This window comes from Poecilia formosa, unplaced genomic scaffold (assembly GCF_000485575.1).
Source record: "Poecilia formosa unplaced genomic scaffold, Poecilia_formosa-5.1.2 Scaffold48, whole genome shotgun sequence".
In the NCBI taxonomy this organism is placed as follows: domain Eukaryota; kingdom Metazoa; phylum Chordata; class Actinopteri; order Cyprinodontiformes; family Poeciliidae; genus Poecilia; species Poecilia formosa.
In genome coordinates, this window is record NW_006799987.1 from 1,528,249 (window position 1) to 1,550,743 (window position 22,495).

The 22,495-nt window shown below is 38.0% G+C and overlaps 1 protein-coding gene across 5 annotated transcripts in view; it reads left to right on the forward strand.

Moving 5' to 3' along the window:
• The window catches only part of caln1 (calneuron 1), a 63,947-nt gene that overhangs the window by 11,678 nt on the left and 29,774 nt on the right, over nt 1–22,495 (forward strand). For all 5 annotated transcript variants that reach the window (XM_007552413.2, XM_007552414.2, XM_016671646.1 and 2 more), the window contains 3 exons: nt 2,547–2,668; nt 19,098–19,241; nt 22,079–22,191. In XM_007552413.2, coding sequence (XP_007552475.1) covers nt 2,554–2,668; nt 19,098–19,241; nt 22,079–22,191 — 372 coding nt within the window. In that variant the 5' untranslated portion in view covers nt 2,547–2,553. The remainder of the gene's footprint in view (nt 1–2,546; nt 2,669–19,097; nt 19,242–22,078; nt 22,192–22,495) is intronic.

Sequence of the window (22,495 nt, forward strand, 5' to 3'; positions counted from 1 at the left end):
CTTCCAGGGAAGTCTTAAAGGAACAGTATTGTGTATTTTCATGGCAGGTACTATCATTTTATAGCAAAATAAAGGAACTATGCTGTATATATATCAAAGAAATTTTACTTCGTAATTTAACGCCTTGAAACTGGGCGTCTGTCGCTTTAAGAAGCTCCTGCTCTTCTGACTCTCCGCCTTCAGGAAGTCATCACAACATGGTGATGACTTACCAGCATTTAACTGAGAAGTAGCTCCTTTAATGAGCTGCCAGATGTTTGCTAATTGCTGCTGGCTAGTCTGAAGGAGACAGAAACTTGGAAACTGAGGAGGAGCTGCATTTTGAAGGCGGAGCTATGTCCATCCAGGCATTTTGCACAGCTGAATGGTTGCCATGGAGATTTTCTTAGGCATGTTTGAGAGGTATGTTTTTGATTATAACATACCTGTAAAAGTCAGTTTTACATGATACTGCATCTTTAAAAATGTCCATCTGATCATTAGCTGCTTGCAGAAAGATGCTCATCTCCTCGCTTCTAAACGCTCAGCAGGATTTGATCGTTTGTCTCCTGAATCCGGCCAGAAGAAAAACAGAATCTCACCAATCTCTCTGCCCTCCTTGCTCTTACTTTTCCCCTCTGTGTCCTTCAGCTTCAATTTATTGAATAATTAATTGCCAGTTCAGACTCATTTGCACATACAGAGCATGCATGCACTCTCTGGCGCTCACACACTCACACACTAAGCTTTTGCCTGAGTCTCCCTCACCAGAGGCTTCTCGTTTAGCGAGAAGGTTCTGCTTCATTTGTGGCTCTCCTAGTGCCCTTTAAATGCTAATTTACTTTAGCTTCACCTTTGTCCTTACTGTGGCGTAATATGTGCAACTTTGCTTGAAAAATAATTGTGTACACGGTGCAGCATACCAGTGATTAAACAGTGGTTTCACATGAGGGTATGGTGGTATCCAAGTCCAACAACCTCTAAAGTTGTTGCCAAATGTGCTAAAAGCGCAGAAACGACTTATGGTGCGTTTAAAGTGTCAGGAGGATCTGGTTTACATTCATAGTCTCTGTGGAGGCATGTCGACGGCGCGTCATGGCCGTGCGATGGAAGCATTTCGATGAGTGTCAGGCGTCCAACGCTGGAGTTGGAAAATCTGAACTTTTGCCGCTGGGAGCGCAAACCAATCAGAGAGACTCTACTATGTGACATAGTGACCGGTAGTTGGTGTCCTGTGTTGAGAGTAAATCATCTGTGTTTTCCTTCTATCTCTTTTAGCTAGCTGCTAAGCTAAAGCTAAAGGAAATGACATGTTAGGAAATGCAAATGAGAGCTAGGATTACAGGATATGACACACTAGGCAACGCCCTCGTTAGACAGAGGCTAACAAAGGAAGTTACCAAGTGTTGCTTGTTGCCATTTTGTCCTGCTAGCTCCTAAAGGTAGCATGAGAAAAGGACCAGCTATATTTTGTTATTAATAAATGGATTCATGAATTCAACTCACCAACTCTTCTTCAACCTCATACATCAAGAACTCAGCATGGAGAAGGATAAATTCTCCACACCTGCCAGGAGATGCAGAATTCACACACATGTCCTGTGGAGACATTCTCTTCCTGTCAGTAAATAAAACCAAGACGCTCTCTCAATTTTATCCGCCATTGTAGAAAGAGACCGGCAACGCTTCCAGGACAATTTTGATGTGTATAAAGCAGAATGTCAAGCGTCTGACCTCACAGTTCAAACGTGTCCAACTGGTAGAGTTTTGATGCGCGAAAGGCTTCCGGTGTGAACGCAGCATAAAGAGAAAGGATGTGAACAGCGCATACTCAAGCATGATTGACAGCGCTCAGACCCTCCCTCTGGCTCTGTTTGCTTGTTTCTGACCAGGAGTGGTATATTTCTGCAGATAGATGAAGGACCACCAGGAGTTTTGCAGATTATCTGTCTCCTAACATTCTGACGGTGTGACAGTTTTGACACTTATGCAAAAAAGTTTTTTGTTTGAATTATTGTCATTTTGTCCTTATAAAAATCCCAAAATGTCCACTTAATTTATATTTTGTCTGTCTGATGATGTCATTTTTAAATATTAAATGATTGATGTTTTGACTCAGTACTTGAGTAAACTTTTTACCAAATACTTTTTTACTCTTAGTTGGGTGATTTCTTGGACGTCTTCTTTTTACTTTTCCTTGAGTGAAAATATGTTGAAGTAGTGCTACTTGTACTTGAGCGCAGTTATCTGTTCTTGTTGGGCTCAGACTCACCTGGTGACATCACTAAGTAGCACTAACCTCTTTTGGATCAGTGGAGAGAAGAAAGCCAAGAGAAATGAGCCTGTTAGAGGAACGACAAACCTGGAAGGAAGAAGTTGCTCTGGTCACGATACCTTCTGGCCTAAATGCAGAACATAAAGCCCAACTCTGGAAGAAAACCAGTAGAAGGCCGCACTTTTAAGATTTCTGAGTAGCTATGAAACCTGAAAACATGAATGCTGTGTAAGTGATTAACAGAGGAGCTGGGTGTGCAGCCGTCTGACTGCGTGTTTGTGTCGCCTGTCAGAGAGAAGATGCCGTTCCACCATGTGACGGCAGGTCTGCTCTACAAGGGGAACTACCTGAGCCGCTCGCTGTCCGACAGCGACAGCGACGTTCTGGCCAGCATCTCTGTGGAGGAGCTCGATGGTAAGGCTTCTCACACATCAGCCTTTAACACTTCGCCTCAAGGCGATCACATTGTTTGGTGCCTTTGCATTTATTGTGTGAATATTTGTGTTTTTGAGGGGAGAAATAAGGCGACCTGATTTTGCTCTCAGAAGCTGACGAAGCGAGCTTTAGTCACTGTTTTACCAATTTGGAACCAATTTACTGTCACAAGGCAACTCAAGCACGTCCTGTCTGTGAAAAACAAAAAACACTTTGAGGAAAATGGCTGGACCTGAAACACACTGCTGCATACTAATCACAGTAAACAAACCTTTGCTCTGTTCTTTGTTACACTTCATGCCAGCTTACGGCCAGCAAACCGCTGCCTGAAATGAAAAAGCAGCAGAAATGTTGAGTTAAAATGGAAAACCCTTTGGAAATAAACATGGACAAACTTATTTAGCAAGAAGATGTAAGCCCCAGTGCATACAAGTTATTACTCTATTAAAGAAAATTTCTGTTTTCCAAAGTACTAAACCTACAGCACTGCAAAAACAGAAAAGTATTTTTATCTAGTTTCCAGTGCAAACATCTTTATGTTCTGGAAATAAGACAAATATATCTTACAAGTAACTTATCAGCAAGATATAGCAGCTTGTTTTACATTTAAAATGTCTTAATATAAATGTTCTCCCAAACGATCTAATACTTTCATATCAATATGAAGAATTATTGACTTAAAACAAGCTCAGGTATGAAAAGTTACTCCTAAGTTAGTTTGGTCTTATTTCAGGTAAACAAAGATATTTGCACTAGAAGCTAGATCAAAATAATTTGTAGTATTTTGTGTTTTTGCAGTGTTCACTTTAAAATGTTATTTATCTTTGGTCACTTTTAGTCAATCAATCAGTCAAGTTTATTTGTATAACAAAGCAGTTCAAAGTGCTTTACGTAACAAAACAAAAATAAAAAGTCATAAAAACAACATAAAGTCAGTTTAGGAACCAAACATTACATTTTGACGAGTGTCATCATCAAAAATAACCAACACACATCAAATATGTTGCTCTGTGTTCCAGTAACTATTAATCAAAACAGCTTTAAACTGGTGGGTTTTAACTTTGATTTAAAGGAACTCAGTGTTTCGGCTGTTTTACAGTTTTCTGGAAGTTTATTCCAGATTTCTCTTGCATAGAAGCTGAAAGTGACTTTGTTTTTATTTCAAGTAAACGCAGATATTTGCAGTAGAAACTAGTTAAAAAATAACTGGTAAGATTTTGTGTTTTTGCAGTGAGTGTAAAAAGCAGAAAAGTTGTTACCGACCCAGATTCTGTTTTTTAAAGGTCAAAAACAGAAAAACAAAACTTTGGTTTGTTTTAAACTTTAAATCGGTGCAGCACAAACTCACCCCGGTCTGTTTTTAACTCTCAGCAGCACAGAACGATCCGTCTTCCTGTATAATTTCTGCTTTGCCTCCTCTCGCTCTTTCGCTCTCCGTTTATGAACCTTTTGTTTTCTGCCTGTCTGAGAGTAATCACCCGGCTCTGTACAACATAAACCTGATCAATAACCGTCTGCTGGAGTCAGCAGCGGCAGCCTCACCAGCAAACTAGACTTCCCCCCTCATTCCAAAAATATTAATCCACTGATGCGGCATTAAGCTGCCGCCTGGAAAATTGGCAGCGCGGCGCGCGGTAATGGCCAGATACTCTGTCAGGGTCGAGCTTTAATATGCATGAAGGAACCTGCGAAGTATGAATTCCTCGTTTCAACGGGCCTGTGTTGTTTGGCAGGTAGGAAATTGTCGGGAGCGAAGACGATTCATACGGGTTCCATTTGAAAACACTCCGACTGGCTAACTGCTGCCTGTCAACAGAATAATTACTGCAAAAGGATTTACGGCGCTCCATGCTGGCGTCATGAAACACCTGGAGCTGAGAGGTTATTAGTTTGTTTTTGAAACGGCTGAAAGGGGAACAGAGTCTTTAGTGCCTCCAACAATTACTCAACTTCGTTCTAATATAATGGAAAGGACTGAAGTTAACAGATGTGTTCTGTTTGTTTATGCATGAAGCATCCAGCAGTACTTTGTTTCTGTACTTCAGTACTTTGCTGAAATAGGTTTAGTTGTGGGGAGAGTATCCAAAAGTTGTACTCAAGTAAGATTTAAAAAATATTTGGTAAAAAGTCTACTCAAGTTCTGAGTAACTGATTATCAATCATTTAATTTATCAAATTTACATCATCAGATGGACCAAGCCATAAAGTTAAGTGGAAATTTTGGTACTTTAAGGACCAAAACGACAATAATTCATATAAGTACCAAAAAACAACAAAATCAACATTTTTCCAAACCAGTTTCTTTCAATAAAAAAACTTATGAAACTTTAATGTTAACAGTTAAAAACATATACAGAACACGGCAAAATTGCTCATGAAGCGCTGTATATGATTAAATTTGTCCAAAAAATATGTTACAATATAATAACTGTGGAAAAACACCCACAGCTGATCCTAACAGGTTCAACAGTCACAGAGCAGCAACAGCAACAAAAGGGGGCGGAGCCATCGGTTACCGGTTGCCATGGTAACCACCAACTGCCAAGAGCAGCGTCACTTAAAACACCAACAAATGTCTGGAGAAACAACTAGACTAAAAATGAATTAAAGGAATAAATACACACTTTTAAACAAACTTCACGTCTATAGTACTGTTAAAATAAAACCCTTTCTCCTCCACTGATTCACAATGTTTTAAAGTCTGTGAAACAAACTGAAGAAAACAGAACAACAAAATCTTTTCCAACACGATAAAAAATGAACCTAATACTCGAGGTGACCGTCAAACGACTGAGTTTCCTGAGACAGAAACTCGAGGACCAGAAATCGATGCGGGCCGACGGTGAGGCGAGGGGCCCATCAACACGTTTCTATAAACTCAGATGATTTCCAGCGTCCATCCAACACCAAGTGCAGCGGTGGGGCTCTCTCAGCCACTTCCTGTTTGCTGGACAGTCCTGGGTTTCATTACCTGACTGCACACATCCACTGTGTGCATGTTGGAAACATTCCTACCAAAGTTCCTGTGAAACAAAACTAATTTAATTCAAGCTGCAGATATCAGCATTTCAGCTGTTGTCCAACGCGCCACGTATATCAGACTGATTAATCCTAGAAGAAACTAGATCCATCTAAAAAAAATTACCACATTGCATGTACAGATTTGTTTAATTTTTTAGATATCTGATAATTTTATAATTTTAAAGCCGTTGCTTCCTGTCCATTAATTATCCGGCAACTTATTTGTTTCTTAGTTGATATTTACTTGTTATAAAACAAAATAACATTATTTCTTGAATGACAAGTTAAATTTTTAACATGTTTAGTAACTCTAACCCATTCACCCATGTTCTTTTGTGTACCATGGTGAACTGTTGTGATGTATGGCTTTTAATTGTTTAAATATTATTTAATATGCTATCATTTAATTATAATTATTTCATATTACTTAGCTTCCCTTTGGGATCAATAAAGTATATTTTTAAAATATGTAACATATGTTTTTAGATAAAGGCTTTTATTATTTATTTATTTATTGATGGAAGAAGCTTGTTAACTTGTCATATTGCAGTATTTTTATCCAGCTATTTTTTTGGCAGTCAGTTTGTATTTTGGTGTCTGGAAAATGAGCCGTTTCAAAAACCTCTGCAATGTAACTTCAGGCACTGCGCCGTTACCTAGCAACCCAAGCCAAGCCCAGTTCGTTACCTAGCAACCCAAGTTGAGCTCCAGCACGTTTGTTCAGCTGGTTTTACCGCTGTATGCGCTGTACAATGGCTGCTGTTGTTGTTGACTTACCATCCAGAAACCACTTGCTGCATTCTTAGTCGAGTTTCCATCACAAAACGCGCAAAACTCTGAAAAAACATAATTTCACGGTTGTGCTGTTCCCATTAAGTAAGAAAAACAATTAAAATCACACGTGAATAAGTTTGTTGACATGATAAATGGAAACGCAGATATTGCTGGTTGCGCAGGAAACTCTACTTCTCACCTGAACCCAAATGTTCGATGGGCAGCAGGAAGATAAAATCCAGGCTTCAAAGCCAGAAAGATGAAAGGAAGTAGAAGTTGGGAATTTGAAAACATGTCTGACAGTCAGAGGCAGGTCGAGCAGATGAAACATGTGACTCATCTTACACACTCCCACCAACTTGGAATGTCAAAAAGCTGAATAATGATCCACCCAGACGTCCAAACTGCATTAGAAAAGTCCTGCAGTTTAAATAAATACTGAACAAACATGTTAACCAAAAGACTGAGAGGCGGGTTCCTCTCTGCAGCTTTATTCAACTTAAAAAAAAGAAATGTTCTTCAATCTGACCGTTAGCTGGGAAACTTATTTTCTATATTTTTGCTAAACGCCAGTAAACGAACTGACTTTAAACTCAAAATTTACCATTTTAAAACATCAGAAATGTTTAAATCAGAATCAGAAAGACTTTATTAATCTGCAAGGGGAAATAATTCATTTGATGACAGTTACTCCAACACTAAAAAACCCACTAAAATACCGGCATCTAAAATTTTACCATATAAATACGGTATTTATATGTAAAAGTTTGGTAACCACAGCTGCCAATATTTCACTGTAAATCAGAATTTTTTTTTTACATTGCATCTAAAGTGCTAAAATATTAGAAAAAAATAAAATATAACCATAGCACATAATTATTTTTTACAGCTACTACACCGTATACATGTTGAATTTTTTTAATGGGATTTTTAAAAAACATTTATTACATTCTTACTTTGATTTCAGAATTCTGACTTTTTTCTCAAAATTCTGATTTTAACATCTTTTTTTCCTTTTTTCTCAGAATCAGAATTATTTAAACAAATTTAATTTTTAAACTCAAATCTACCAAGTAAATTTTGGACAAAATGTATAAAGTGCATGTTAAGTGATTATTTTCATATCCTAACATCATCACTGATAAACTCCTACGAATGTTTGGTTGTTTATTTGGATTTTGACATAAATTGACAGAAGTCTTTATTTTGGCCCTTACTGTCTTCCGTACTATATTTATGTAAATGCAACAGTTAATTTACTCAGTAACAGCTTTTTCGGTAAAGTAACAACAGGAATTAATGAAAAGTCGGGTTGCAGATGGGAATTTATGTCAAACTTTGATAAATCTGGAGATTAAAATGTTGAGCAGCTGTTTGCCGTCCAGCTGTGTTTGGAGTTATTTACATTTTTTTCCCTCTGATTTCCTGTTTCAGTTCAAACAATCTGTATGTTTACCACTTACTGCTTTGCAATACTTAAAGAGGCGATTTACAGTGTTTGTGCAGGTCATTAAAAGCCTCGCGCTGGCTGCCTTTTGGCTGAAAGTGTAAAATCATTCATCTGGTTAATTTCCCATCTGAGAGCAGAAGCTGCTGCTGCCTTCGGGGAGAGCCTGCGGTCTCCTTACCGTCTGGATAATGGCTTTAAAAGTTGACATCCATGTCAGTCATTCAGAGGCAGGTTGCATCAGTGTCAGCTTTTATTTATAACAACCAATTATAGAGCAGCAAGATAGGCGGAAAGGATAACTTTAAGTATAAATCCTGGAAGAATAACCAGCCTGTAACCTGACTACGTTAGTGCTGCAAGATGAAGACGTAAATGTGCTTCCACAAGGTTTTTTCTTTCTGATCGAAATGTAACGTTTTCCCTGGGAAAGTTGAAACTAATGTACTGTTTCTTCATTAGCGCTCTGTATCTGCGTCCCATTTTCTCACACGACGTAATGAAGCGTATTTCTAACCATTTTCTGTCTAAAATTGTAACGTCGTCAATGCTAAGCCTTCAGAATCCTTAAAAGTTTTGGTTCTCAGTCACGGAGTAAACCACGAAGGAAAAGACAAAGCAGGAGAAGATCCGGTCGCCTTTGTCTTCTGGATCTGTTGTTACAGTTTAACTGGAAACTGCTCCAGTTTTTACCGTATTTAAGAAACCTTTAGGATGTTTTCAAACCTTTGCACAACTACACTTTGAACTTTTAAACATTTTGCAACCACAAACGTCATTTGGTTTTGAGAAAGCAGTGTATGTCTAAAGGTTTTATTAGTCTGCTCTGTTCACTGTCACACTTTCAGTTATGATCAATTTCCTTCAGAAGTCACCTAATTAGTAAATATAAACGTTTTAACGTAATCTTATCATGACTCTGGGTTTTTAAAGAAAAGTTTAGAAAACAAACAGAATCATAAAGATCATGCAGAAACAGAAAGCGTGTAAGACAGTATTCACTTGTGTTTAGTTTGGTTTAGTTGAGCTTTAGTTCGTTTACCTAGAAAGTCCGGTTCGTTTGGGGAGGTGTGAATGCGAAATCAAACTCCGATGCAGACCAAAACAATCTGATAAAAACCTCGGTCTCAGTTCAGTTGATGTGAACTCTGGTTCGGTTCGGTTAGAATGTATATGTGAATGCCAAGCAGACTGGAGACCGCTCCAAAAACAGGAAGTAGACTACAGCGCAGGGCATTCTGGGTAAATACAAAAAGAACAAATGCATTAGCTTAGCGCTAGTGGGAGAAATGATTTGTTGTCTTTAATCAAAGACAAAAGAGAAATCCTAAAATCTGATGCCACTCCGTTTGTGTTTACATTTTGTGAATCAGGAAGTTGCGCTCGGCGACTTCTTCAGCGGTTTTCATGTTGTTTCCTGGAGTAGCGCCCCCAGAGGGGAGCAGGGGGAACAGGTTTTTCAAATGGTTTGGTTGGTTTGACTGCAGCGTGAAAGAGAACCGCAGTCGCTAAAAATGGAGCAAATGTTGCAACTTTGATCTCGGATCGAACCGAATCTGCCCGACTGAGGTGTGAAAACACCTGGAAGTAAACCTGCTGGAGTCAGCAGAGCTAAGACTGGAGGAAACTAAAACTAAAACTCTGGATCGACACCCAGAGATACAAAAGAATAAATCAGGGTCTAAATCTACATTAAACAATAGCTCATCAGCAGGACTCCAAGCTGGAGAGTTAATTCATGCATTTCCTTTAGATGTGTTAGAGCAAAGTAAATACATGTGTTACAAAGGCCTAGTCAAAGTACAGACCTTAAATAAATAGATAGTCTACATCTACAGAGGCCCTCAGTCTAATCCGACTGAACTTCAGCAGCTCTGCAAACAACAGTCAGAAATCTAGTTTGTATCTAAAACTATATTCAAACTCATTTTTATTTTCTGTAAAAATAAAATACATTAAAGTTTGAGGTTTGAGTTTTAACTGTATTATTTCTCCTGCCAGGCTCTGTTACTCATATCTGACATTTTCTTTCTGCCCAGAACCTTTGAGAAAGGCCAGTGTGGGCACAACTCTGCTGACAGACGTTCAACCTTCTGATTTGTTTTCTTGTTTCATTTGCAGCAGAAGAAAATCTCTCCTGTTTGGTATTGTAGTCGAGTCGTGGATGCAGCTCTTTTCAGCGAGGCTGCTGCATTAAACATGACATTTATAAAAGTAGGCAAACATCAAGGGAAGCTTTTGTCTTCATGTTTTATGCAGATCAAATATCAGCTGCATGTTTGACCTCAGGATGGCGTGAAGGGATATTAACTTCATTTAAATTATTTTATTCAAATTTTTCCAAACGTAAAGTCATTTTCACAGACTTACGGTTATAAAAATATATGTTAGTTGATCTCAAACTGTGGCGGAAAAGCAACTGGTGGATTTATTTAATCAGAATCGGCTTCATTATGCGCAAAAACTTTGAATTTACTTCAGTTTTCTGCGTTTGCGGCAGCAGACAGGCAGGAATGTATTTGTTTCTCAAATGAAAGAAGCATCACACTGGGTTTTACTCTTAATGATTTTGTGTTTTAAGTGCCAGGACAACCGTGTCAGTCTGGATCAATGTTGGGATCAATTTTTGTGTCTTTTTATGTCTCTTGGTTTTCCAATTTGAGAGAATCACATTTCAAGGTTTCGTGTGGAGAACAAACAAATCTTTATGTCCTTGAATCATTTGGATCCTCAGACTGAGGCGCCTCACTTCTGGCAGATTCATTTCAAGATTTCTTTTGTTGTTTTGTAAGCTGTGCATGGATTGATTGCTATTGCTACAGCAGGGGTTTGTTTCTACGGAATACTTATCATGTCAAAAAAGTGGAAAAATTCACTGACTAAATCTATTAAAGAAAAAAAATCAGAGGAATAAATTTAATATGATCCAGATCTAAATAAGTAAATGTGTGTTTTTGTAGGTGATGTTTAGCCAATCAGAAAGCGGGGCGTTCGTGCCTTCAGGGCTTGTTTTAAGTAAATCATTTCTTAATACTGATGAAAAAGTGGCAGATTATTTAACATATAACAAGACATCTTCCCAGACTATAAGCTGATTTTTTTGCTGCCAATGAAACTAAAACTTTTTCATCAATACTAAAAAATCATTCACTTAAAATAAGGCTCCGTTTCTTGTTAAAAAGTTACTTATTAGTTAGTTTTGACTTATTTCAACTATATTAAGATGTTTGTACTAGAAACTAGACTAAAATTACTTGGTAAGATTTTGTGCTTTTGCAGTGTAACTAATATTTTTTATTTTATTGTCATGTTCAAAGTTTCTCAGGTATGGAGACCCTAAAGAGACATTGAAGGAAAAAATCTAAATAAACGTTCAGAAGCTGCGTATCCATTACAAATATGCTTTAAAAATATTCTGCTAGTGCAAAAACATAAAAAAAATGTTGCAATTGCAGTCTTTCCATTAAATAAGAATTGTAGTTAAAATCACATCTGAATAAGTTTGTTCATGAGTCATTAAAAACATCATCCTCCATCATCCTTTCTTCTTCATGGTTTGCATCAGTGGCAACATCCATTTGTTGATCATGTGACTAATGCGAAGCAAAAAGAGTGTGTGTCTCTATTGCAGTTTTGCAAAATAAACCAATTTTGATACGGCCAAAAAAGTCATCTTAGTGTTTTTTTTCTAAGCAAATTTACTTTAAAAGGTCAAATTCCACAATTTTATACTCAATGGAAACACAGCTGGATATTCTAGAAAGTTTACTTTTTAAATTTTTAGGGTCAAATTTTAAAATCTCGCTGTGTGAATTAGGCATGAAAAGAAAGACACACAGTCATAAAAGTCTAAGAAAGACGTAAAACTTTCCATCGACGGCCACCACCGGCCGGACGCTTTTGCTGCAGCTGCTGCTGCGGCTGCTGCTGCTACTGTGGCTGCGGCTGCTGCACCTGCTGCTTCTGCTGCTGCACCTGCTGCAGCTGCTGCTGCGGCTGTTGCTGCGGCTGCAGCTGCTGCTACTGCGGCTGCTGCTGCTACTGTGGCTGCGGCTGCTGCACCTGCTGCTTCTGCAGCTGCTGCTTCTGCGGCTGCAGCAGGTGCTACTGCGGCTGCTGCTGCGGCTGTTGCTGCAGCTGCTGCGGCTGCTGCTGCTACTGTGGCTGCAGCTGCTGCACCTGCTGCTTCTGCTGCTGCACCTGCTGCTTCTGCTGCTGCACCTGCTGCTGCAGCTGCTGCACCTGCTGCTTCTGCGGCTGCAGCTGCTTCTACTGCGGCTCCTGCTGCAGCTGCTGCTACTGCGGCTGCTGCTGTTGCTGCAGCTGCTGCTTGGTAGAAAATGATGAGGCCTGGTTTATCTTATGCACGTCTGACAGCAGCGAGGCGCGTCGTCTTTACTGGACTCCTGCTGGGAGTCCAGTCAAACCTGTCCCGACAGATCCGTTTTTCTACCAGGTGTGTTTACAAGACGGTGACCTAGATGTTGCCTCAGAAAGGTCAAACGTCGTGTTAATGCGAGGAGATCCCAGCAGTCTCCAAAGAAACATGATGTCAGGCCTTTATATCCCATAATGTGTAGGGCTGAAACGATTCCTCGAATGATTCGAGTACCTCGATTACTAAAATTCCTCGAGGAAAATTTACCTGCCTCGAAGCTTCGTTAATTTATGTTTTATTAGTTAGCGCACCGTGTTCCGGCCGGGACTTCATTTGCGTTGCGCGGAGCTCTCACTTCCGCCTCTGAGTTGTTGACAAAAGCTAAGTCTCAGCGGCATAAAGTCCAATCTTCAAGATTGGCCCGTGGGGATTTTATTGATTGATGATAATGCCCGACTTTTTATCGTTTTTGGGGAACCAATAAGCATCCTTAAAATGACTGGGGGAATGCCTGGAGTACGGCAGCATTTCTCCTCCGGGGCTGCTGGTTGAAAGCGAACGGCGGGAAGAGCGCTGAGGTGAGCGGATAGCCTGAACAGGGCGGGCGGCTGAGTAGCTGATGCTTACCGTGTAAATGTAGCTTTACCGACGAACCGCACAATAAATTTCATATCCCGGTCTGAAGAAACGGGTGGCGGAGCGCATCGTACATGGCTGGTAGATGAGTTTCTGAGTGTGACCAGTGAAGGTGTCGTAAATATCCCGTATTGCTTCCCCCCGTGTTCGTCCCCCGGTCTAACGGTTCATCAGTCCGCTGGTCTATTTCCTCCCCTCCACCCCATGTTCGTTCATTCGCCCTCTCCTCCCACTCCAGGCGGCATTTCCCGTATTTTCAAACCCAAAGCGTGACAGGTTAGGTGGCAAGGTGAGTTTAATTAATCTATTAAACTCACTGAAGATGAATACATAAACTAAAAGCTGGATTGTAGACATTTTTTATAAGCATATTTGTGAACCTGCCTCTTTGTTATTAAATTAAATATAATTTCAGATTTTTCTATAACTTTTCTTCTGGTTAACTTAGAAAGTGAGCTATTATTGTTACAGGTTAGTTTTCTAAACTACAAAAAAGCAACTGTTAGGGATGCTCAAATATGAAAAATTGGACTGATATTGATATCTGATAGTAACACCGGTATTATGCCAGATTTACCAATATTTCATTTTATAATTTTTTTTATCCAATTACTCGATTAATCGTAAGAATAATCGATAGATTACTCGATTACTAAAATATTCGTTTACAACAGCCCTAATAATGTGTTTTATTTGGCAGAATAAGGGAGGAAACTTTAAACAGGAAATTTAATCTCAGACTTTCTGATTTTTCTACCAGACATGTGGAAACATTTCTGTACCAAATGTCAGAGTTCAGCTGGAGAGTCGCTGAACGTTTGAGTTGCTGCGAGTCTTGATGGATAGCATTTGTTCATGAAGCAGACTGAGTTATTAGGATATACAAACGGAGCCCGGGTTGTTTTGTTCCAGACAGAGGAAAGTGCTCAACAAAAGCCTGAGTCACTGCTAGATTTATGCATGAAACACTCATTTCAGCGCAGGGGGAAATTATCTGCATGCTCTGTATGTGGCTGGTGGTTAAGCTTTTATGTGTTTGCATGCGGAGAAATGTTGTGTTTCTGCAGAATGATGATGATGATGATGATGGTGGTGGTGGTTACAGAGCATCGTGACCAGCTGTCTGAAAGGTAAAAGTGATGCCACGTTTACGCAGCTTGTCACAGACTGCGGCCTCTAATTATCTCTATAAACGCAACCAAAACATTGTCTGTAACTTCATGACACAATTCATAATTCACGCTCCATTTAAGCTGTTCCAACTCATTTAGCAGCATGAAGATAATAAGCTGATTGATTGGATTATTTTCAGACCGGTGATTATTTGGCTCAGGCAGACAGAAGCAAATTATGAGATTATCTGAGACTTACTTAACAGAAATACAAATTATATGTTTAATGCTGTCATGTTTTCTTTAAAAGTTCAAAGGTTGAACATTTTCACTTTTTATTTCAAGATTTTTTCTAGAAAAATTCTGATATCTCAAAATTTCAGAATTTTTTTCTAGCAAATTTTGACTTTTCAAACTCAGAAATTTTAAAGTTTTTTTCTAGACATATTCTGAGATTAATCCCAAAATGTCTGAATTTTTGGACATATTTTTTAGCAGATTTCTGACTTTTCAAAGTAAACTTCTGATATTAATCTGAACATTTCTGAGGTTTTTTAGAGAACATTTTGACTTTTCAAGCTGATAAATTTCAGTGTTTTTTGTTGAAAATTTATAAGATTAATATTAAAGTTTGAATTTTTTCTTGCAAATGTTTAACTTTGCAATCTCATCAACTTTAAAGAGTTTTCCCAGAATATTTCTGATATTAATCTTAAAATTTTTGAGATTTTTTTTGTAGCAAATTTTTGACTTTTAAAAGTCATAAATTTTCAAATCTTTCTAGAAAATTTCTGAGATTAATTTAGCAAAAATAAATTCTAGAAACTTTTAGATTTTACAGACTTATTAACTTCCAAGTTTTTTGTAGAATATTTCTGGTATTAATCTAAAAAAATTCTGAGGTTTTTTCAACACAAATGTTTGACTTTTCAAACTGATAAATTTCCACGATTTTTTTCATTAATAAACTTCCAAGTGCTTCTAGAAAAGAAAGATGAATCTAAAAATTTCTGATGTTAATCTAAAATTTTTTGAGTTTTTTTTCCACAAATTTTGACTTTTTGAACTCAAAATTCCATGTTTTTTTTTTTTCTAGAAAATTTCTGAGCTAAAACTGAATATTTTTGAGTTTTTTGAGGAAATTTGCTCTTTTTGTTTCGATGTACAGTGACCCTGATGTCATATTACCAGAGAGCCAATGGAGGGACAGTAAAATGGTGCACATAATTGCCACTCTTCGTTATTAAATGCATTTTTTGGGCATTTTCACTGAAATCTCGACAGAGTTGCAGCAGCCTGTCAGAGATGAAGGCATGGCCAAGTTTCCCAGCATCATTCAGGATGACGGATGAAAGGAGACTTCCAATATTTTTTCGGTGACAGAATGAAATGTGTAAAATGTGTTTCAGAGGAAACGTAGGAACCAAACACCATTTAATCAAAAACAGGAAAACATAGATTCGTTTTCAAGACGGAGTGTTTGACTCTTCGGCTTCAGAAGCAGCTGAAGTTAGTTTTAAAAACATTCCTGTTTCTGTCAGATATTCTGTTTTTACATTAAAGTGATTTTATGTCTCCAGATTGAGATAAATTATGTTCAGATTCAACGTCAATAACTTACAAAGTCAATTCAAAAGTTCAACATTCAGCGGTTTAAGAATAACTTTATGGAAAAACATTATTGACAAAAACCTTGTGCTGTTTTTAGAAGCAGTAGGAAAACAAATGGAAACACAAACAATGTGAATTTTGCATAACATTTCCCCCTTGAAGTCAAATTTTACGTTCTCATTTCGAGCTTCATTGATTTGTGAGCAGCCATTTCAGCCATAACTCCTGTTTTTAAACGTTTTGATCTCTGTTGGGGTTTTTATCTAAACTTGTGGAGTCGATGAGAAAAGCCTTGAACGTTTCTGCTGCCTGTGAGGTTTGCAGAAAGACGGAGGTAATCATCTATTCCAGTCTGCAGTCTGATATTATTCAGTGTACAGCAGCGTGTTCATGCATGGCACACAGTCAGTGTTCTGCAGAGACGTGACATTCCACCCCATTTAAAAAACACCAGATGCCTGTCAGCCTTTTCTTACCAGCCTCCCTCTCTGATCTGCAGGCTCACTTGTGAAATATGCATTTATTAAAGCGCAGTGAAGTCCGCTGACTCCTCTACTGATTGCATTATTACTCGGTGAGCAGCGAGTGAAGCAGCTGATTCATCTGTGTACCAGTGAGATGTTTCCGAGAATCGGCTCAGGAAAAGGATCTAAACACTTCAACACAGTTCAGTGCCTTTAAATGCACGGCAACGTTTGTTTTCTAAGACTGACTCAAGAAAACCGTCTAGAAAACGTACATGCGGGAAAACGGGGAATGGACTCGTTATCCTGAGAAAATGTGAAGTTAACTTGTTATCTTATGAAAAAGATGTTTATATGCGGAAAACGAGAAATGAACTCAAGAAACTGTGAAATTAAGTTATCTCAAGAAAACCATCAGGAAAAGAAATATGTGGAAAACTGAAAATTTACTCATTATCTCAAGAAAACAATCAGGAAATTAACTTGTCATCTCAAGGAAATGCGAAATTAACTCTGTTGCTAAAAAATATCTGGAAAAAATATATGTGGAAAACGAGAAATTAACTTATCTCGAGAAAGCAATCACGAAATGAACTCGTTATCTTGAGAAACCTGGAAATGAACTCGACACGTGAAAAATGTGAAAGTAACTCGTTATCTAAAAAAAAACCATATGTAAGGTATGAGCAGAAAATGTTCAAAGTTAGGCTAAAAAAACCAAAACAAAATTAGCTGAGCTGTTAGCGCCTTGCTGGATTAGCTGATTAGCTGCTTTCCCATCATTTCAAGCTAATATGAGCATCAACACAGTTTGACCAGTAAATTCTTTCGTTCCTGTTTATTAAAAAGCTTTTAATCTTTTATTTACCAGTTTTGAGTCACAGAAACTTTGTATTATGTTTTCAGCTTTGTTAGTAAGTTAAAAACATGCTGGGAAGCAAAATGTGACGACAGAGGAAAACTAATGGAATAAGTTGTAATAATTTATATTTAAACCAAAAGTTTTGCTGTATGCTGAGTAAATCGTATTTCTGTTTATGTAGGAGTAATTTCCTTGCTGTTAACTGGGAGTAATTAAATTTTAAGCGCTTGAATGGCTCCAGTTTGTTGAATGGCTGATCTGAACTGCCTCGCTGGATTGTTGGTGTAATCTGGACTACCTTTCCAAAGTGAAAGGGATTAGCAGGATGTGGTAACCTGAGGGAATGCTGCAGACCTGGTTCCACCTGCCAGGTCCATCCGACTCGGCTTCGGTTCCAGCCAGCCGCTCTGTGATCAGCCGCCATCCAGGCTGCTGATCGCCAAGCCGTAACTGAGCTGGTGCTGCAATTTTATGGAAACATTTTAAAGCTTAGTTTAGTTATTTATCTTCCTCACATTTGTTTTTGGATATTTTTTGCTTTATTTTGACATTTTTGTAGAAGAATCTACTTTATTTTAGACAAAAAGATGATTATATATTAGTAATATCAATTTGTTGAACTTGGGTTGTTATGTAAAGTTTTTAGCTTTATTTCATGTTATAATGTTATTCCTACTTCAAAAGTATACCCAGAGTGTTAATTAGGTTTTTTCCACGCGTGTTCGAGAAATCCTTTAATCTCCATGGCAACCATTCAGGGTGCCTAAGCGCTTGGTCTCACTCAGCTCCTCTAGACTAGTGGCAGCAATAATTAGCAAACAACTGGTGGAACTGCATTTTTGCTGAGCTTCTTCTTGTTATTCTTTTAATGGTTGTAAATGGCAGAATGAGAAGCTTGTTGTCATGACGAGCTGTAGGCGAAGTGCTGAAAAGAGCAGGAGCTTCTTAAAGAGACAGAGGCCCAATTTCAAGGCATCCAATTTGGAAGACAGATTTTTTTTAAGCCATGTTTGATAGATATAACACTTTTATAACAACTGAAGGCAACAACTTGATTGAGTTATAAAATGGGACTTTATGCCTTCAAGGGCCAGTGCGACGAGAGTTTATTGGCCCACATGGCAGATTCATATTCAGATCCATATTTCATCCAGATTTTCTTTTCTGAATCTTTCATTCCACCATTTCTGGAGTAAAAATTGCTTCTTTTTTGGGGGGGGGGGGGCAGCTGTTTCCTCTGGTTCTGGGTTGTTTTCTGATTGCACCTTTTAAGCTTTAATCAGTTGTTGTGATGTGTAACCATGGCAACAGGGTGTTAATCAGCAGGGAGCGGCTGATTAACACAGGAAAAGCTGAAATATTTATTTAATTTACCTGTGGAATCAATAAAAAATGTTGTAATTTGAAAACATTTAAAGTTCATAAAATGTGTTTAATTTATCTGAGGTTACATTTTTTGTGTGTCATGAAAGATACAATTATTTTCATATTTTCACAGTTTGATTCTGTGCAGGTGAGTAAATAACTCCAACATTATCAACACAATTAGTTAAATTTTTTAATATTAATGTATATTTTACTCTCTAAATGCTTTTAGAGAAAGAAAATTCCTGAAGGTCAGATGTTTAACTCGGGCTGTAAGAGACTGGATGCCCAGAGAAAAAAAACTCTCATCTGTTCATTGTAGCGTTGGATGATTAGCTACCTGGAAGGTAAGAAAATGTTCTGTAAATGTGACTCAATGGGTGGAACAGAAAAAGCAGCTCAGCGAGGGCCAACTGTGAAAGCCTGACCAGAGGAGACGGCGGCTGTGGAAGCAGGTGTAGAAAATAAATCAATGGCTGGAATTGATCTTGTTAACTTGAGGCAGTGGTGCAAGGCCAATTGCATAAGAGCGCCGAGGAAGCTGGGTCAGGCAGGAAGGAGAGGGAGCAAAGGGCGAGAGGAGAGCAGACGAGCAGAAGAGAAATCCCAAAACGCAGAGGACAAAATATGAAATCCATAAATAAATAAATTAAAAAACCACCTTTTTTCCCTGCAGCCTTGAAGCAGGAAGGATGAGGTCTGCTTACTGACTGAGTGGATTTGTTGTTTGTTTGGCAGAGATCCGGGAAGCGTTTAAGGTGCTGGATCGTGATGGAAACGGGTTCATTTCCAAGCAGGAGCTGGGAATGGCCATGAGGTCTCTGGGGTACATGCCCAGTGAGGTGGAGCTGGCCATCATCATGCAGAGACTCGACATGGACGGTGAGTCATGGCCGCACTCAGCCGCACAAACGTCTTCACTCTGCATCACCTCCACAAATGGAAAACAGCTTATTGTTGTACAAACAGTCACAAAAACACCAAATACTACCAAGTACAGCTTTTAGTGCAAATGTCTTAGTGCACTTGAAGTAAGACAACAGTAACTTAAAAGTAACTTTGCATTAAATTATAGTAGCTTGTTTTCATGTACGTCACAGAAAATGTGAACGTTTTAAGTCGAGAATTACTTAATATTGATGAAAAAATACTAGTTCCATTGGCAGGTTATTTCATTTGATGTAAGTGAAATAATCTGCCAGTGGAACTAGAACTTGGTTGCTAGGTAACAGCCTGGGCTCGGCTGGGGTTGCTAGGTAACGGGGCAGTGGAACATTATACCAGGACAAATAGAACTTTTTTCTGAAAGTATTATTTGTATCAAGCAAAGTCTGAGACAAACACCAGTTAAAATAAAGGTGCCTGACAGCTTATAGAGGATATTCAGAGCACTGCAAAAACACAAAATACTACAAAGTATTTTTGATTAGTTTCTACTGTAAATCTCTCAGTACACTTGAAATAAGACAAACTAACTTACAAGTAACTTTTTTAGCAAGATATTAGGAGCTGGTTTTAAGTAAATAATCTCTTAGTATTGATGCCAATCTTCCACTGGCAGGTTATTTCACTTATAACAAGACATTTTTCCCAAGTTATAATTATAACTTTTTCATCAATATTAAGGAAATATTAACTTAAAACAAATTCCTGTATGTTGCTGACAACTTACTCATGTTTGTTTTGTATTATTTCAAGTGTAACAACATATTTGCAATAGAAATTAGACCAAAATTATTTGGTAAGATTTTGTGTTTTTGCAGTAGTTTAGATATTCTTTTATCCCTGACAACCTTTTTACCTTCTGAACCACTTACTTTCTTCCAGACATTATTGTACTGCATTATTTATCACTTCAATAAAGAGGTGTTGTACATTGTTTTAAATTCATGAAGCTAATTTTAAGCTGCAGCCTTGATTCATCACCAGAGTTTGGAAAAGTTTTTAAATTTAAGTCTGAGCATTCACATGATAATTAGTAGGAAGAGAGACGGCATTAAAGAGAGGGATGACATTAGCAGACGACTGGGATTGGATTTTGGTGATTATATTTTGGCCAGATGAGATGTAGTGGAAAAAAGACGTGAAAAGCAGGTGGCTTTGACTGTGACGGACACAGAAAGTGACTCAGTGACTTTGTGCCGAATGTTGAGCTGTCACAAACAGTGCCTACAAAATGAGACCCAGCATCCATGATGTGTTTAGTAAAAAAAAAGGTTCACATTTGTTCCACAGCGTTAGGCTGCGCTGCACACTGTTCGTTTAGTAGCTTTCATGAAAGGGCATAACAAAACATTACTGTTTCAGTTTCAAAAATGATTACAAAACACACTCCATGTCATTTTATTACAATGTTAGCTTGTTAATTTATAAGTATTTCCACCATTTTCAAACACACAGTCCTGTTAGTATTGGTAGCTTACAAGGTTTACACAGATTAGTCAAAAACAAACAAAATCTGATACAAAAACTTAACAGAATATTTATTTTTTTCATATTTTTAATTTGTAGCTTCAATATTTTACATTTTCAGTAAAAATTCTGTTGTTTTTAGTGAAGATTAATGAATATTTAGGTGCTGCGGCTGAATCTGCATGCAGTGCAGGTACTGGATACTGGGTGCTGTGACAAATAGGTTTGTGCAGACGGCTAAGCACAGAGCTATTTTAGTCATTACTGTATTATTCATATTAAAGAAGCTCACACACTAATGCCGCATGCTGATGGTGTGGGTAGTGCAATCAGATCAGAGAGATTTAACCCACATGGCAGATTCATATTCAGATCCACATTTTATCTATAAATTCACTGCAGTTTTGGGGCGATTTGATGCGACAGAGCGGCACAGATTTAGACGAAAGCAAAGAATCACTGGCAGCAAAGACAAAACCCAAAATATTAAGACCAGTTAAAAATGGTAGAAATTCACATTTTGCTCTGCTGGAAATTCAGAAGTTTCTAAGCAGAACTTCAAAATGCAAAAAAACTAAATGAGCTGCTCATAAAATGATTTTTACTGCAAAAATACAGGATATAAGAGCTTGTTTTAAGTCAATAATTCTTTAATATTGAAGAAAAAGTTCTAGTTTCATTGGAAAATTATTTAACTTTTATTTTTCCCAGTTTATAAGTGATAATCTTTCATTGGAACAAAAATGTTTTCATCAGCTTAATGTAATCATTTACATCAAACAGGTTTCTATATCTTGTTTAAAATTTACTTGTAGTTTTGCTTTATTTCAAGTGTACTAAGGTATTTGAACTAGAAGCTAGATCAAACATACTTGGTAAGATTTTGTGTTTTTGCAATGTGCACTTTGAAATTTTACTTATTTTTGGTCATTTTTAATCAATCAATCAGTCTGCATAGCATAGCAGTTCAAATTGGTTTACTTTGTAAAAACACAAAAATAAAAAGCAACAAAAACAACATGAAGTCAACAATTTATAAACCAAACATTATATTTTAATGTCAGATATGTTGGTCAGTGTTCCAGGTATTATTAATCAAAAGCAGCTCTAACAGGTGAGTTTTAACTTTGATTTAAATGAACTCTGTGTTTTGGTTGTTTCGCACTTTTCTGGAAGTTTGTTCCAGATTTTTGTTGCGTAAAAGCTGAATGCTGCTTCTCCTTTCAACCTTTCAATCCACAGGAAAAAAACCCCTTAATGCTGAAAGAACAAAACTAGAACATAAATAAATGTCCATCCTCTTTCAGGTGATGGACAGGTTGACTTTGAGGAGTTCATGACGATTCTGGGCCCCAAGCTGCTGTCGTCTGAAACGAGAGAAGGCTTCCTGGGCAGCACGATAGACACCATCTTCTGGCAGGTAAATCTGAATCCTTTCAGCAGCTGCTGTGGCTTTTATTGTGATTTAATCCAAATGTTCACAGTCGGATGCTGACACATCAGATCTGAAACGTTAAAGAATGGAACTGAAGACGATGAACATGAAGGCTTCAGGATTAGAGGGAAAAATGAGTAAAACTGACTGATAAAACAGAATTAATCCAATAGAAAAAGAAACAAACTGCTGTGTGTGTGTGTGTGTGTGTGCATGCGTGTGTGTGTGTGTGTGTGTGTGCGTGCGTGCGTGCGTGCGTGCGTGCGTGCGTGCGTGCGTGCGTGCGTGC